This window comes from Asparagus officinalis, chromosome 8 (assembly GCF_001876935.1).
Source record: "Asparagus officinalis chromosome 8, Aspof.V1, whole genome shotgun sequence".
Classification (NCBI taxonomy): Eukaryota; Viridiplantae; Streptophyta; class Magnoliopsida; order Asparagales; family Asparagaceae; genus Asparagus; species Asparagus officinalis.
This window is the reverse complement of record NC_033801.1, coordinates 78,890,621-78,909,513: the sequence shown is the minus strand read 5'-3', so window position 1 is coordinate 78,909,513 and position 18,893 is coordinate 78,890,621. Positions and strand designations below refer to the sequence as shown.

General features: G+C 37.5%; 1 protein-coding gene across 1 annotated transcript in view; it reads right to left on the bottom strand.

The window, feature by feature from the left end:
* The window catches only part of LOC109821417, a 101,851-nt gene that overhangs the window by 78,194 nt on the left and 4,764 nt on the right, over positions 1–18,893 (bottom strand). The window contains 2 exon segments of the mRNA XM_020387602.1: positions 1,247–1,675; positions 14,753–15,048. Coding sequence (XP_020243191.1) covers positions 1,247–1,675; positions 14,753–15,048 — 725 coding nt within the window.

Here is an 18,893-nt window from a genome sequence, read left to right as displayed (position 1 = left end):
TCCGTTGAACTTGATCTACATATTCTAAAACCCCAACACACCAAATTTGGTGTGAACTCGTTGTGGTTTGACCCTCCGTCGAGCCATGTAAAAAGTTCTATTCACTCGAAACCGTTAAAATTGATACGAGTGGATGAAGGGTCAAACCACAACGATTTCACACCAAATTTGGTGTGTTGGGGTTTTAGAATATGTAGATCAAGTTGAACGGAACGGATCATCCACAATGTAGCTCAATCAAGTGATCATCAATGGATAAGAAACTTAGTGGACGTCCACTTAAGTTGACAGAAGTTTTGCTCTATATATATATATATATATATATATATATATACGAAGAAACCAATAAATGTGTGTATATAGATAATTGAGCTTAGAGTATATAACACACATAATATAAATCCTAAACTAAATTACCCAAGCTAGATCTTGATCTTCAATAAGCTCTTCTAGGTAATCTCGCGGATGAAGCTTTAACTTGGATCTTGAACTTTGAATAGCAAGGCTTCACCGATATTCCGCCAACCTCCTTTGGATATCATCGTTGAAGCTCTATTCCATCCATCCTCCAACAACGTTGTTTGTCTACAAAACATAGGAATGCACAAACACTAGACAAACAACATTAGTAATAAATTGTTTGTTAAACATCATCAAAACAAGAAGGCCAACAATAACGAGAGCTAAAGCTCCCCTACCTATAAGCATAGGTGAGTATAATCAAAAATAGGGATGGCTCCCCTATTTAAAAGCCACATAGAATATAAATAAGAATGAATATGGCAAGATTATCAAAAGAAAGTCAAACATTTGTTTATACATTTGCCTCACAAGAGATATATATGCATTAAAGCTATGTGAAAGTATAAATCACTAATCACATAAAAGAATACATTATAAAGCACAAATTTGATGATTCATAGGCTCAAACACATAAATACCATCATAAAAGTGTTTTACAATGTTCTTATAAGTACAAAACACATTGTTCATACCAAAATAAACCAAAAACTACATAGTTCAAACTCATAAAACAACTACAAGCCAAAATAAAAAACATACATAGTTCAAAATAAAAAGATACAAGTCCAAATGAAATTTGTCTTCATAAATCTGATGGCCCTGGATCCGGAGGAGGAGGAGGAGGATGACGTTGCACCATCCTGAAAAGGTCATCAAACCTACTCTGAATGCTGGCAAATCATATATCCTGGCTTCTCTCAAGCTTGTCAATCCTCCTAAGTACCTCACCATGCCAAACTTGAGCTTCATCACGAATCTCTTCCTGCCTCCGCTCATAATCAGACAAGCAAGCGTACACTCCCTCTTTTAACATATCTATACGATCAACTATATAAGCTGGGATACTAGAAGTGGGTGCAAGAGGAGCCCTAGAACTGGATGGAGGAGGTGACGAATCCCTAGAGCTAGAAGACTCAGAACTGGAAGACTCAGAGCAAGCAGACTGATGCTGAACAGGATGGTCTAATTCATATTGAGTTGCAGGGATACCCATCCTATGAAGATCTAAAGAGTCAAAGAAGGGTAAAACTTTGACAGGGGTCTCATCTGATAAATCAACCTCAAAGTGAGAGAAAATCTTGGTTAAGATGGCGCCAAAAGGAAGAAAAGTGGTGTTTGTAGAAGCCATAACATTAAATATAACATTGCCCCACTTGATATCAAGACTCCCAACAATAGCATAAATAACACGAGTGAGTTCATGAGAGTAATTACTATAACCCCTAATTTTAGGAATTATGTTGTAGTAGATGATACAACCAATAATTTTGGTCAAATCAGAAATAGAACTAGAATCAAGTGGAAAATGTTTGCCAGGGAGAGTCAGTAAGGAGTCCACTGCTGGTTCATCGTAAAAACGTCATCTAATAAAATGTCCCCACATGGAATGTCAAGAATCTCAAACAATTGATCAGCACAAAATAAAATACAACAATTCTTAACTTGAGATGAAATGAAGGGAGTGTTTGGATCAGTTGAATTAACATACAAGTTGGCATAAAATAGACGAACTAAATAAGGATAACGTGGACGATGATTAGCACTAGCAAGTAATCTAAATAATCTAGCATCACCAAAATATGTGCTCAAAAGAAAGTGATTAAAATCATTGAATTTCACAAATCTCCCAGGAAAAGATTTAAATTGACATAATGCATGATATTTGCCAATTAATGAAGGATCTCTAAGATAAGGTTCATAAAATTCATAATTGGCCTTGGGAGGATGAGCAGGAGCATACATGGGTGTGGATCTAGCATTTCTAGCACGTTTTGTGTGAGCTCGAAACATGATAAATAGATAATGATGATGATATAAACACAATCTAAGAACAAGATCAACCCTAAGTGATGGATCTAGATCACAAATAAAAATCCCTAATGAAAATAGCTCTAGATTAACAAACCCTAGAATCTGATAAACTAAAATGCAAGTGTTTAGAGGAGATACCGAGTAATCGAAGAACTACAAGATCTTGACAACTGCAGGGGACTTAGTGGATGGCTGCTGGAAATCTCGGTCGACTGACGGTGAAGGGAGCTGAAGAAGGTCCGGTCGACTAGAGGGATCAGAGGCGGGCATTAAAGGGCAGGTCGACTAAAAATTTTTAGGAACGATAGAATTTTGGGGATTTTGGTTAGGGTTAGAACATATCAACTAAAGTTGATGGGTAGGATTTAGTCAACCAACAAGTGTAGGTCTAGGATCAAAGACTAGAGTGGACCGGGTCTCAAACGGGTCGAAAAAGAAGACAAATAGCACCCCAAACCCGAAAAACTGGAGTCCATCAGTCGACATATAAATCGACTGAAGCCAGTCATCAGTCGACTTATAAGTCGATTGATGACTTCAGGAACAGTTTTTCAAGAAAATAATGAACTGTGGTTTTTAATACTTTTAAAAAATTATAAAAATTCATTTTTATTTTATTAACCATTTTCAAAATGTATTCTTTCAATACATTTTTAAATATTTTGATGAATTTTCATTGTTAAAACTTGAAACACAGGAAATACTAAAAACAAAACACAAAAATCATAAGATCAAACTAAAATTCAAATTTGTTTTGGTAACCAACCATTTTTGTGCCGAATTATTTAGAGACATGACCCCTATCATTCAAGCTCAATGCCCTTAGGTTATGATCCCATTTTGGGCGTATTTTGTGCACGAACACGGTCAAAACAATAACTGTGCAAATGACCCTTCTGGTTGCAATATGTGCAATGAAAAGGGTGAAATGGTTTGTGTTGATCTTGTGTTAGTGCATGAGAATCATTTGCAAATATATATGGTTATTTGAGAACATTTTACAAATGAGAAACTCTTTTTAAATCAAAACAAAATTTGATCAAATGACCAAATCTATCACAATAATCACATTTATACACATTTGCATGTTTATGATAAACTTTGTGAGCATGTGCATGTGTATGATGTGATGAAGCTTGACGGGATGCACAAGTGTTAATATTGTTTGATTTGGTGGATTTTTGTGCATTGTAACAAAATTTAGCAAGATGACCTTTATGACCTCAAATTGAACACTTATAAATTTTGTTATACAAGTGTGCATAATGTGTGGGAGTTTTGTAAGAATTTGCATGTGATTTTGCACACAAGTCCATAAGCTTACTGTTATTTGCAATGCATGTTTTTAATATTGAACCTAAAGATGATATGCGATTCTTAACATGATTTAACTCATTTTCTTACACAAATGCATTGTTACTAGAAGTAGAACACAAATTATCATTTTTAAGAAAATTAAGCTTATTTCTAATGTTCCCTTCTTCTAATATGACACTATTCTTCTCATGAGTTAAATTAGCAACACTTAAAATTAAAGAATGATGATCCAATTTAAGTTTATCATTATTTTTAGGATCATATTTTCTTTAGCAAAATTATCAAACTTAGAAGCTAACAACTCATGATTGGATTTTAATTCAACATGCTTGCTTTTTAAATTTACAAAATTACGTTGCAACTTCTTATATTCATGCATTAATTTTTCATATCCACGAGAGAATTTATCAATAGAAAGTTCATCATGGGTATCAGACTCGCATACCTCACTAGGGCTATTGCCTAGTGGCCATGTACATGAAAATGCTCTACTTGAAGTGGAATCCGTCAAAGCTCATCGGATCTCCTCCAAGTTTCCTCGATGTTCTTCTATAAATTTTCACAAAGTATAAACACTATCAAAAGAATCAAGCTTGTTAGATATGGATGAGTCAAAAGCATTTAATAAAAATTCTAACGATAGCTTGTTTATAGTAAACATTCTTTTGTTATTTTTACTCCATTTGGATTTCTCCGTAGTGGGTACAATATAAGCACCATCAATAATTTTCCATAAATCAAAATGTCTAGATCTAACAAAAAATTTAAATCTAACATATCATTAAGCATAGGGGAAATTATCAATTCTAAGAGCAATATTAATGGCATAACCTAAGCTAGATGCACCGTGCATATCTATGATATATTATGCAAGCAATATGAGTTAATCTCAAAAATAAGATTAGCAAGATATAAAACTTGGATCTGTGACTCTAGGCGGTTAAGCCACAAACCAAGAGCACCAAGCTCTGATACCAAATGAAATTACCCTAGAGGGGGGAGAGTGAATAGGGTATTTGCTAATCTAATCCGATATTAATACCAATTTAAAAACTTATTAACAATTATCTTAGCAATTGAGATATACAATAAATTATATGCAATGATAAACAAGGGTGAGCAATATGACAATAGGCGATAAACAATGTGCATAAGATATAGGAGAAAAATATGTCAATGCGAAACACAAACACAACCAAATGATCACGGAGTTCGGTCACCCTTGACCTACATCTCTGTTCCTCATCCTCGAGGAGAATCTCCACTATCACAACCGGTTTTTAACGTTCACCAAAAATGTTTACAACTCACACAATCGGTTTTCTATCTCACCAAAAACTTTCACAACTTACACAATTGGTAATCACACAATACACCCTCTAAGTGGTGGCCTGGTCCGTATCGACTTCCTCAAGTGCTCGGATTTACTACCTCTCCCTAGGCTTTACTACCGACGCCACTCCTCCTGGAATCAACCCCGTCTCTTACCACACACTCCTCTCGGTGTCCTTGTATATTATAACGTGATCTCAACAAATAGTCTAACAAATGATTTGTTCTCTAACAAGATGAGAACTCAATTAAGCTCACACTCAATGTATCACTCACCACAATCTAATTATATTGTGTATGAAATACTAAAGGCTCAATAGGTGGTGTGTGTTATCAATGAACAATAATACAAACTAAACTCAATATAAAATCTAGCTTAAAAAAATGAATAATCAACAAATATATATATGAAGCTAGAAATTGAGTTTAGCAAAACTTCTCTGAAAATCAAGAGTGAGACAGATGTAGAATGAAGCCCAAACACGAAAAGAATAATTTCCTCCTCTTGTGAAAACTTCTTCACTTAAACAAACATGTAAACAACACTTAAATACACTTAAACCCTTGTAAACTTGTTTTAAAACTTTTCTTAGAGAGTTCAGCAGTTAGAGGGAATGTGATATATATACGTTCATGAAACAATGCCCAAGAACCAAGAAAATACAAGAATAAAGATAAAAAAACCTAAAAAACATACAAACTAGAAAACTAGCTGTTACAGTACCATCAGTCGACTGATATTGTTCGTCAGTCACTGATGAGCTGGCCGTTACAGGCCACTCATCTGCTATTGGTCGACTGATGGACTCATCAGTCGACTGATAACCTGCATCGGTCGACTGATGGTTCATCAGTCGACTGAGCAGAAACTAAATGCACTTTCCAGCGTGTTTCATCGGTCGACTGATAACAAACATTAGTCGTCTGATAACGTGCACAGGGGTTTTTTAACAGTAAAAATAAACTTTGAACCCTCTTTAAAAATATTAAATAAATTCCAAAAAAATTAAAATTTGGGAAAATGTTTATAAACATGAAAATGACATGTTACAAAAGAAATTTTTAAAATATCATTTCTCATTTGTGAAATCTCTTTGTTTTACAAAAACTCACAAATATATGTGTATATAAAACACTTGATTTTTGAATTTTGACTTAAACCAAGTTATGAACTATATTTAATTGATTTATAAACTTAATAAAACATGTATACAATGATTATTTTGTCCATAAACCAATAACATAGTATTTGCTTAAGAATACTCAATTTGTGATAAAATCAAAGAATGTGTGTGTATATAATATGAGCTTGAAGTATTTACACACAATATATAAATCCTAAACTAATATACCCAAGTGTATGCATATAAAGCTTGTTCTTGAATCTTTGATTTGATTTGTATTGGCTTCACTTCAGATATTGTTGACCTGGATATATAATAAACACAAAACACTAAAAATACACAGTTATAAATTATTTGTTAAATCTTCAAAACAAGATTAGATAGTAGGCTCATAAACATGAGTCCTAACAAGGTAGGTATGTCTCAGCTTTGGGTGAGACACTTTGATGTGTCGCGGCCCGCGAGACAGTTCAACCTGTCTCGGCCACTAGAGATAGTTTCTGTTGTCTTCTTATTTTATTTCAGCTCAGTCTTGGATTTTGGCACCCATATTTTATGTGGTTTTGGTGGTTCTTTAGCCACCTCTCCCTTCTGCAATTCCTGTGCCTTTTCATAAGAGAACGTGCATGCGCGAGAAGTACGCAACGCTTGTGGATGCGTTTCTCTAGAGTTGAACGAGTTCTTTTGACACTGACCCATTCATTGGTTGATGGTTTGGAGGAAGTGTTAATAATTTGCCGTTAAGGCGGCTGGGTCACTTGATGCTTCCTTGACTCTAAGTCCGCGTAATAACAAACTCTGTCAACCTGCTCTAAGGCCTTAGCGAACTGATGTGCGAGACGTTGGCATTGCCTCTGACGAGCCCTCTTCGTTAGAGTTAGTGAGGTTTCATCAATTAACTCCTCGACTGGGGAGGAGTTGCCACGAGAAGAGACTTTGATGTGATTAGATGCCGGAGAGGTGTTGTGAGGAGAAGCCTTGGCAATGATTAGGTGAGATTCATCACCCTGGGCCTTCATCGGAGTTGAAGACCAGCGAACCTTCTTTGAAGAAGAGATCTTTCTACACTTGCGGGGTGAGGAAGATCTTAAGGAGGAGGATGAGAGGTGCCACTTGAACTTCTCTTGGTTGAACTCGTACTCGACCGCTGAGTCAATCGGGATCTTGATCGGTTGCGACACTCCGGTCTCGGCAGCGAGACCGTTGGCTCCTACTGTGGTCGCCAGCGTGTTTACATCGGAAATCAATTTCTTTACAGCTTCCATCACAACGTTTGTCATCTTACAACGGAATCACAAAAGTAAGCCTTTTTATAAGACTTCTCTTTACAAAAGAAATAAAAAGAGGATCTCCTAGAAACACATGCAGAGATTGTTTACCAACAATTGCTTGCGTGAGATCTTTATCTATGTTGGGGACACGTTAGCCCGTGGATGACCGATTCACAAATTCAGGTTGATCGTGAAGAAGGTTTAGTGTTCTTGTTTTCTTGTTTCAACTGGAAAACAAGAACAGAAGTAAATATCTCAACTATGTGAAATAAATACTCTTCTCGAGATCAAAGAGATGTTTGATCTCAAGAAAAGGGGTGAAGACCTATAGATCTCTCGAAATCTTTCTCTTTATGCATGAAGTTTGCTAAGATCTCGTCTTTATATCTGAAATTTGTGGGTCTCTGCTCTCAATTCGCTAGTCTCTCATCAACCCACTCAACCTTTTTGTTCATAAGGATTCCAGGCGGATATTTATAGGCTTCGGATGTCGCATTTGATGATAAGAATTCATGAGATGATTGTATCTTCAGTTAGTAACGACTTTTCTATGTTTGAGGATGTTCCCAAGGTAGTTAGGAAGCCAGTGGACCACATGAATCCCGAGAAATTATCGAAAAATGTATTTTGGGAGATTCACTATGCGAGACACCCTGTGTGTCTCGGGTGCGAGACACCCTTTGGTGTCTCAAATTATGAGACACACTATGGTGTCTAGGATTTCGAGCCTTGTTGTATTGGGTTTCGTGCGTTTCAACATTTTGCACATTCCTTTGCTTCCTTTTGGCATCATATGATCCTATTTGACTTAGATAACGCTGTTCTTCATCTTCTGTTTGTTCTGAGCTAAGTTTTGGGTTTCATAGGTAATTTTTTATGGATATACAGGGAAAGCAGGACTGACTTGTAATCATTGCAAGTAGATAGGGCATGTCACTGATCGGTGCTGAGAGAAGTATTTTATAACAAACTGAAAGATTTGAAGAAGGAGGAGGAGAAAAAGACATACATGGTAGCTCAAGGCCAGAAAGAAGTTCTAGGGATGAGAGAGCCCAATAGTACTCTCAACCTTATGGCAGGGAAGTAGACCATGAAGGAGGACGAAGACACTAGAGAGCAGCTCTTTTTCTCAAGTTGCAGGTGAAGACCAGCTTTGTTGATGCCATAGTTGATCCAGGAAGTCAGAAGAATTTGATATCTGAGGCCTTGGTTCAGAAGCTGGGTCTGAAGACAGTCAAGCATCCGAAACCCTATCCTTTAGGGTGGATTCAAAAGGAGGCGGGGATGATGGTAGTTAATCAATGCACTTTTATATTTTCACTCCACGAGTCGTATATTAACGAGGTCACGCACGATGTCGTTCTATTGGATGTTTGTTAAGTTATACTGGGCAACCCTTATTTGTGGGATAGGTACACAATCTACGACAGGCGAACCCAGAAGTATGCGATTACCAAGGACGGTAAATAGTTCATATTTTGTTCGGCATCACTTCCACAGGAGACGAGCTTGGTGACGGTGACTCAGGCGAAGAGGCTAGTGGATGCAAGCAAGAAGTTTATCTTATTGTTCATTAGGCCTTATGAGGAGCAAATGAGTAGAATATGCTTGACTACCTTGAGCAAGCTTCAAGAGGGAGATCTTGACAGGTTGAAGGCCAAGTATGCGGACTTGTTTTCAGATATCACTAGACTACCGCCGAGTCGGAGTGTGGAGCACAAGATTATGTTGATGGGAGAGAGTTCTTTGCCAAATATAGGTTTTTATCGTAGATCCATATAGGAGTCTGAGGAGATAAAGATTCAAGTTTAGGAGCTTCTGGAGAAAGAAGTGATAGTGCCAAGTTGTTCACCATGCGGGTCGCTAGTGTTGTTGGTGCCAAAGAAGAATGGAGGCTAGCGCATGTGTGTGAAATTAACCTAGATGGGGGTGAATAGGGTATTTGCTAATCTAATTTGATTTCAATGCTAATTTAAAACTTATTTAAAAATATATCCTAGAAAATGTGATATACAAGGAGATATATGCAAGGATAAACAAATATAAAGCAATAGGCGATATAAACAATGAGTCAATAAAAATATGCTAATGCCAAACTCAAATGCAAGCAAATAATCATGGAGTTTGGTCACCCTTGACTTACGTCTCCGCTCCTCACCCTCGAGGAGAAACTCCACTATACTCAAATAACTACACAATCCGTTTGTAATGCTCACCGACAAACATTTATAACTCACACAATTACAATCGCACAATACACCCTTTAAGTGTTGGCCTAGCCCATGTCAACTTCCTCAAGTGCTTGGAATTACGACCTCTCCCTAGTATTTACTACCGACACCACTCCTATTGGAATGATCCTGTCTCTCACCAACCACTTCTCTCTGTGTTCTTATGTATTACATTGTGTTCTCAACAATTAGGCACAAGTACAAAGTGTTTTGTTCTCTAACAAGATGAGAACTAAGTTAAGCTCACACTCAAGGAATCATTAACCACAACCCAAATTATACTTATTGTGAAATATTAAAAGCTCAAGGGTTGTGTGTGCATTAAATGAGTAAAATGAAATGAAAACTCAATTTAAAATCTAGCTTAATAAAAAGATAATCAACAAATAATATATATAGCTACAAATTGAGTTTAGCCAAAATTTCTCTACAACAAGAGTGATGGAGATGTGAAATTGAAGCTCAAAAAATGAATGAAGATTGATCTCCTCCTCTTGTGAAACTCTCTTCACATAAACTCTTGAAAAACACACTAAAACACTTAAACAAACTTGTAAACTTGATTAAAAAATTTTCTTGGATAAGTTTAGAAGTTTGAAGGTAGGGGGTATATATAGAGGATCACAAAACAAAGGTTGTAAACCCAAGAAAAATAACCAAAAACAACAAAATCCCCAAAAATCCCGAGTCTGGAAATATAACCGTTACAGTACTTTTGGTCGACTGGATGATAATGGTCGGTCAACCAATAATGTTACCGTTGGTAGATTAAAATAATGCAAGCTTGATCGGTCGACCGACAATGTTGTACATGTCAACTAATCCTAGGCCATCGGTCAACCGAACATAGTGTGTCGGACGACTAATAGGCGATTGTCTGTAGGGTCTGTAAACAGACCCTCTGGCCGATCAACAGGAAACGATACTTCCAGACACAGTTTTTAGTTGAAAGTCAAATTTTATAAATTCAAAATAAAATAACAAATAAACTCTAAAATAGTAATACTTTGGGGAATGATTATAAACATGAAAACAAACATGTTTGAAAAGAAAATTTTGAAATCTCATTTAGCGTTTGTGAAAACCCACTAATTTGTAAAATCGTCAAAAATATAAAATCTCAAAAGCACATGATTTTAACAAAATGATTTCAAATAAGTTTGAAACTTCTTTTAAATAGATTAATAGATTTTATGAAATATATACAATAATTATATTAATTCATTAATCCACAACACATTATTTTACAAATTAATAAACCATACGAACTTGTTAAAACTTGATTTTGACAAATTCTTTCAGACAAGTTTTGAAACACTTTAAAATAGATTTATAGACTTGAGGAAAGATATAAAATCATGTTGTTAATGCTATAATCCAAAACGGCGATAGATCAAAAATAAATAATAAATCAAAACAAATGCGTGTGTATGAATTTTGTGCCCTAAGTATAAACACACAAAGTATAAACCTAAAACACTATACCCAAGTAATTTGATCTTCAATAAGCTCACCTTGGTTTGTAGGGATGAAGCGATATGAATCTTGGCTTGAATTACGACGACTTCAATCCAATATTCCTTCCATCCTCCAATGGATATGATTGTATAGGTGCAAATCCATCCAACCTCCGATAGAGGATCTTTGTGTAGAATACCTAACAAGTAATTAAACACTCGACAAACATTATTAGGAATTATTTGTTAATCATTAAAATTAGATTAGATAGTAGGCTCATAAACATGAGACCTAACAGTGTGTGGATTACCAAACGCTCAACAAGACAACGATAAAGAATGGTTACCCACTTCCACGGATCGATGATCTTATGGACCAGTTAGAGGGAGCGATGTTCTTCAAAAAGTTGGATTTTAAATCTGGTTACCATCAGGTGAGAATTCGGGAGGATGACACTTGGAAGACTGTGTTCAAGACCAAGTAGGGTCTGTTTGAGTGGTTGGTGATGCCGTTCGGGTTGTGTAATGCTCCAGCAACCTTTATGAGGCTAATGAGTGATTTTATGTGACTTTTTATAGAGGATTTTGTGATAGTTTACCTCGATGACATCTTAGTGTACAGCGGGACCTGGGAGGAGCATCTTGTTCATGTCAAGAATGTGTTTGAAGTGCTGCGGGACGGTCAGCTGAAGCTTAACGAGAAGAAGTGCGAGTTTGGGAAGGACGAGTTGGTGTATCTTAGCTTCATCATGGGGAAGGGCTAGCGGAGGATAGATCTAAGCAAGGTTGAGGTTATCACGAAGTGGCTGATGCCTAGGATGGTAACAGAGGTGCGAAGCTTCATTGGGGCTTGCTAGTATTTGCACAACTTTATTTGATATTTTTCTACTTATGCGGCACCCTTACATGGCCTTAGTAAGGTGAAGGTTTAGTTCGAGTTGGGTAGGACGCATGAGGAGACTTTTTAATTACTAAAGAGGAAGATCTCGGAGGCACCAATACTGGCTTTGCCTAATTTACAGAAAATCTTCAAGGTAGAGACAGACGCTTCTAGCTATGCTATGGGCACTATGTTAATACAGGATGGGAAGCCGGTGGAATACCATTCTGTAATGTTTACGGGTGCTATTCAGAACTATCCTACTTATGATAAGGAGTTTTATGCGCTCTACCAGGCGATCAAGCATTGGAGGGTGTACTTGTTGGGTAAGGAGGTGGTTGTGCACTCAGATCATAAGCCATTGGAGTTTCTACATGCCCAGACGAAGCTACAACAGGAACGGCATATGAAGTGGATGTCTTATTTGATGGCGTTCAACATCGTCATTAGGTACAAGAAGGGGGCGACTAACAAGTTGGCCGATATGCTATCTCGACTGCTAGTGAGAGCTTTGTTAGTGGCGACACGTATTCAGCTCTTGGTTCCTTTGGAGTATATGCAGATGTACACATCCAGCATAGACTTCATCAGTGTGTTCGAGTAGGTGAAGGCTGGTCAGAAGGGGGAGTATGAGCTCGGAGCAGATGGTTTGTTGTATCGTAGGACATCGCTTTGCATTCTGGAAGATGGCGATCGGTTGTAGTGGATTAGAGAGGCACATACATCACGTGTGCAAGGTCATTTTGGGATTTAGAAGATGCTTCTCAACCTATAACGCTATGTCTTTTGGCCACAGATGTAAGAGAATGTTACCAAGTATGTTGGAGGGTGTAAGCTATGTTGCATATCGAAGCCTTCTAACAGAAAGAGGGGATTGTATCTACCGTTTCCAGTGCCTTCTAGATCATGAGAGAGTATTTCTATGGATTTCTTATGAGGGTTGCTAACGACTAAGCACGGACATGATTACTTGTTCATTGTGGTGGACAGGTTCAGCAAGATGGTGATCTTGATTCCTTATAAGAAGACCGTGATGGAAGCAGGTACAACACAATTGTTCTTCGAGCATGTGTGGAAGTACTTTGGTTTGCCGAGTTTAATTATTACTGATCAGGATAGCAGGTTCCTCGGGCACTTTTGGGATTCCTTGTGGAGTTTGATGGACACCAGATTGAAGAAAAGTACGGCCTTTCATATACAAACAGATGAGCAGACAGAAGTAGTCAATCGGACTATGGTTCACATGTTGCGGGAGTATAATTCCAAGCATCCTAAGACTTGGGATGAGAGCTTATCATATCTTTAGTTTGCTTTTAATAGGGTTATTAATAGATCTTAGGAAAATCACCGTTTGAGACTTGTTATGGGTTCCTACCTCCAAGTTCATTCAATCTAGTATTCTCTAGTGAAGCTACGACCGACGGCAAAGAAGGGAGTGAAAGATAGAAGGCTCAGCGGTTTCTGGAGAAGATTGCGCATATTCACGCTGCCGTTGAAGCACAATTGAAGAAATCACAAGCGAAGTACAAGGAGAAATATGATCAATATCGAGTTTCTTGTAATTTCAGCAAAGGTGACATGGTGTGGCTGAAGTTAGGTAAGAAGCGGCTAAAGGAAGAAGGGAAAAAGTTGAAGCATATACGATATGGTCCGTTTTGGATTCTCGATCAGATCGGTGACAACGCCTTCAAACTGGAGTTGCCACCTTACTTAGATATGTATTAGGTGATCAATGTCGAGTACTTAAAGTTGTTCAAGCCTCCATTGATGAACAATGAGGGTGACGACAAAGTGATCTTGCCGCATGTTGAAGACTTATGGCTTGATAAAGAAGAGTCACTGAAAGAGCATTGCATTTTGGAGCGAAAGGTGACTACGACTAGACGGGGCACGAAGGAGTCATTTATGGTTGGACGTCAAGGTCAGGTTCCTAGCAAGGCCAAGTAGTTCAACAAAAAAGGAGAAGCTCGTGAGTTTCCTCAGCTGAAGTTCTAACTTGAACGGGACTTCAAGCTTCTATAGGGGGGAACCATGATACGGGTGTATCTTCTCTGCTTCGGGAACTTAGCGATCATCATGGGAGCTTGAGGATAGATGATTCTCATGGTTGCTTGAGAATAAAAGCATGAATAGAGTCGGAGAAAATGGTGAAAATCAGGAAAACGACAAAAACAGGAAGCTGGAGAAATAGCTCTGGTCGGTCGACTGATGGGCTAGCATCGGTCGACCGATGAAGCACTATTGGTCAACCGATTAGCCATCATCAGTCAACTGATAAACTGATACTCTACAGGGTCAGAAAACTTGTTCTGGACGGTCGACCGATGCACTCTTATCGGTCGACCGATGGAGGTCGATCGGTTGACCGATAGCGATACTTCGGTTGACCGATAACGATTTCCTGGGCCAATCTAGATTCATGTTTTGGGCGAATCCTAGTTGAGTTTGTTCTAGATATTTACCATTTTGCCACCCACATTATTTAACATATAAATAGAGGTTGTTTAGGGTTTCTAAACAACAGAGGAGAGTTTAGTGAGGATAGAGAAGTTGTTCTTTATTCTAGAAAGATTGTGAGAAAGAAATTTTATAATATTTTATTCTTTATAATCTAGAGAAGGTATTTTCTTTCGCCAAATTTAATTATGTGTTTTGTTATTTTTCTTCTCAAAACTCACTTTTGATAATTCCACGATCAAAGGTGCTCGCATGGCGACCCGTATCATACAGTTCAAATAGGAATAGTTTCAGCAAGCATCAAACAACTACTAACAAATATAGTAGAGTTGGATGTTGTATCACATACCTGCGATTTTGTGCACTCACGAGTGAAGTGACCTAACTTATTGCAATTGTGACAGGCCATCTTAGTCTTTTCTTTCTTAGTACCATGTTGTCCACGCTTGCGCTTAGCATATCTAGCCTTCTTGAGATTCGGTCCAGCATCTCCACCCCATTTAGGTGCTCCACCTCTGCCTCTTTCACGCTTAGAGACAAATGCTCTGCGTGAGCTAGTCCCAGCCGTGTATGCCTCCTCGCTAGATTTCTCAGTCAGAAGGTGATCCTCCTTATGCCCCACATGGCGAGCGACATCATAAAAGTCTTGATGTTATCATTATGGGTGAGGTTAATCGCCATGTAGTCCCATGAGCTAGGTAGAGAACGGATGACAGCCTGAACCTATTGTTCATCAGAAAGCTCATGTCCTGCTGCTCACAACTCCCTAATCATGTTTGACATAACAGTAAGATGCTACCTCATCGAATGATCATGACACTTCTTATCACCGTCAAACTTAAGAGCGAGCTGGCACTGTCTAGTAGTGGAAGTCTCACCATACTAGAGCTTAACAGCATCCCAAATTGCCATAGCTGGTTGATACCTCTCAAAACGTAGTATAATTCATCCTTATGCTGCTCAGCATCAATATGTGAGCAACAAGGTCCTTCCTCTTCCAAGCTTGGAAGGCTTCATGATCACGTTTATGTTGCGTAGTGTTGCCTAGTTCATACTCAATCACTGATTGTGTTATAGTTTCCAGTATATCTTGCTACTCAAGGAGATACTGAATCTTACTATGCCAAACATCATAATTTTTTCATTCAGTTTCTCCCCCTTATTGTGGTCAGCAACGATGCTCTTGGTAGCATCCATAATCAACTGGAAACATAATAAATAACACAAAATTAATAACTAGCACAATTCAAAATCTGTTGCATTATCTTGAATAATTTAATAATAAGGGAAACTTACTTCTAGTCACAAATTTCCTTACAAGTATTTCGCCCCCCCAAGACTTTTTCAATGCTCCCAAAACCCCTAAAAGTAAAGTCATAATTCATTGAGCCCCCAAAACACAGAACTCAAAAGTTTAAAACATGTGAAGACCATAATATTCTCTCTCTCTCTCTCTCTCTCTCTCTCTCTTCTCTCATGATGTTACTATGATTATTTTGAAATGGGTTTTGGGGGAACAAATTTATTCCCTTTAAAATTTGCCAAACGCCGTTAACATCGGCGGTAAAACTTTTTCGGCGTTTGTTCATGAGTCAAAGATAAAGTCTTAGGGGAACTAGAACTTTTTAGCAAAATACTTGTAAGGAAATGATGGGAAAGTTTCATTGGTGGGAAGAAAATGGCGTTCGTTCATTAGCGGAATACTTGTAAGGAAATCGAGGACTTGACATTAAAGTAGAGTATGTAAATTTATATATTGTTATTATTTCACTATAATGAGTTTGTTGTTAAGATTATAAGTTGGTGGTGAAGGAAGATTATGTTTTGGTTTTGATAGTTACCAGTTGGTTTTGAAGTTTACGAGTTGGTTATCAAGCATACGAGTTAGTTGTGAAGGTTACGAGTTCGTTATGAAAATTAGGAGTTCGTTGTGAAGGTTACGAGTTGGTTGTGAATATTACGCATTGGTTGTCAAAGTTACAAGTTGGTTGTGAAGGATACGAGTTAGTTGTGAAGTTTGTTAGACCCTAAGGTCGCCATGAAAGAACCCTAGAAGGGGGGTGAATAGGGTTTATGCTAATCTAATCCGATTTAAATACCAATTAAAACTTACTAATAAATATCCTAGCAAGTAACAAGATAACTATGCAAGGATATAAAACATACACAAGGGGAAACAAGTTAAATTAGATAGTGGATAAAATAAACAATGAGCAATTGACAAAGGCAATATGAAAAATAAGCATGAATATAAAAGTGCGCCAATACAATCACAAACAAAACAATATGTTCACGAGGTTCGGTCCCCACGACCTACGTCCCCGCTCCTCACCTCGAGGAGATCTCCACTATCACGACACACCCGGTTTGGAAGCCAGAACTTCTCTACACACTCGGTTATCAAGTTAACCGACAACTCTCACAAATCCTCATGATGTACATACACAAGCTACAACCTCAAGTGTTGGTCCTCACGATCGCCTCCCTCAAGTGGTCGGAATTATGACCTCTCACTAGGCCACCGATGTCACTCCTCTCGGTATCGACTACGTCCTCACCACACACTCCTCTCGTTGTACAAGTGTATTACAAAGTGATTTCACAATGAACACGAATTTAACAATGGATGTTCTCTACAATTGATGATAACTCAATTAAGCTCACTCTCACTAAATCACACACCACTACCAACAATATATTGTGTGAAATATTATAAGCTCAACAAGGTGTGTGGTAAAAACAAGTAAATTAATTAATATAGCTAAAATGTAAATATGAACAATTAATCAATGAGCTATATAAAAGGAGTTTAGAAAACTTCTCAATAAGCAAGAAGATCTGTAGAAGGATGATGAGGATATGATCCTTAATGGAAGATGAAAAGATCTCTTCTTGTAGTGAAACTCCTCTTTTGAATCAAACCAGCAAACAAGGCTTAAAACACCTTTTAAACACTTCTTAAAACTTTGTAAACTTGTTTTAAACAAAACTCTTGATTAATAAGGAGTTGAATGCATAGGGGTATTTATAACAACTCCAAACAATAACAAAAACACATGCAAAAAGACCAAAAAAACCAAACAACAAAGCTGCTGGAAACTAGCCATTACTGTTCAACGCTCTCGAAAAATGACGATCGACCACAATGCCACTGGCGGTCGACCGCGAACTGATAAAAACATATATGCAGATACTGGATGAAGCGTGGTCGACCGCAAAGACACATGCGGTCGACCATGAGCTGTTAAAAGCAGTTTTCCAGGTTTGCAAAAAGAGGTTTTTGTTGACATATATAAAGAATCAAATGAGCTCCAAAAAATATGAAATTTGGAGAAACGATTATAAACATGTAGATAAACATTTTGAAAAAGGAATTTTCCAAGATGCATTACTATTTTAGAGAAATCACTGTTTCCTGTAAAAAAGTTAAAAATACATGTTTTGATAAAAACACAAAGATATATATGAATGTGCGTGTGTTGAGCTTAATATAATACTACACACAATGTATCAAACCTTTTACCAAAAAAGATCTGATGGACAGATAGATAGCACAAGCTTCAATATCAGCTGACCTGTGAAGTGAAACCAAACATGCTAAAAAGATTGTTAGTCGTAAATTGTTTGTAAAATCATCAATCAAAACAAAAGGGCCAACAAAGTTTACGAGTTGGTTGTGAAGGTTATGCATTGGTTATAAAGGTTATGAGTTTGTTGTGAAGGTTACAAGTTATTTGTGAAGGTTATGAGTTGGTTGTGAATCTCGACAATGAGTTGATTATGATTGTTGTTAACTAACCTTCATAACCAACTCGTAACCATCACAACCAACTCCTTATCGAGGTTCACAACTAACTCGTAACATTCACAAACAACTTGTAACCTTCACAACAAACTCATAACCTTCAATACAACCTCGTAATCTTTACAACCAACTCGTAACATTCACAACCAATGCATAAAATTCACAACCAACTCGTAACCTTCACAACAAACTCGTAACGTTTACAACAAACTCATAACTTTCACAACCAACTCGTAACCTTCACAACCAACTCATAACCTTCACAATTAACTCCTTACTGAGGTGCGCAATCAACTCGTAACATTCACAAACAAATTGTAAACTTCACAACCAACATGTAACCTTCACACCCAACTTGTAACCTTCACAACAAACTCGTAATCTTCACCACCAACGTGTAACATTTACAACAAACATGTAACCTTCTCAACCAACTCGTAACCTTGACAACTAACTCGTAGATTTCACAATCAACTCGTAACCTTAAAAACCAATATGTAACCTTCCTTCATCACCAACTCATAAGCTTAATAACAAACTTATTATCATTAAATAATAATAATAATAATAATATATTTACATACTCTACTTTAATCTCAAGTCATCGATTTCCTTACAAGTATTTTGCCGATGAACGAACACCGTTTTCTTCCCACCGGTGAAACTTTCCCGCCATTTCCTTACA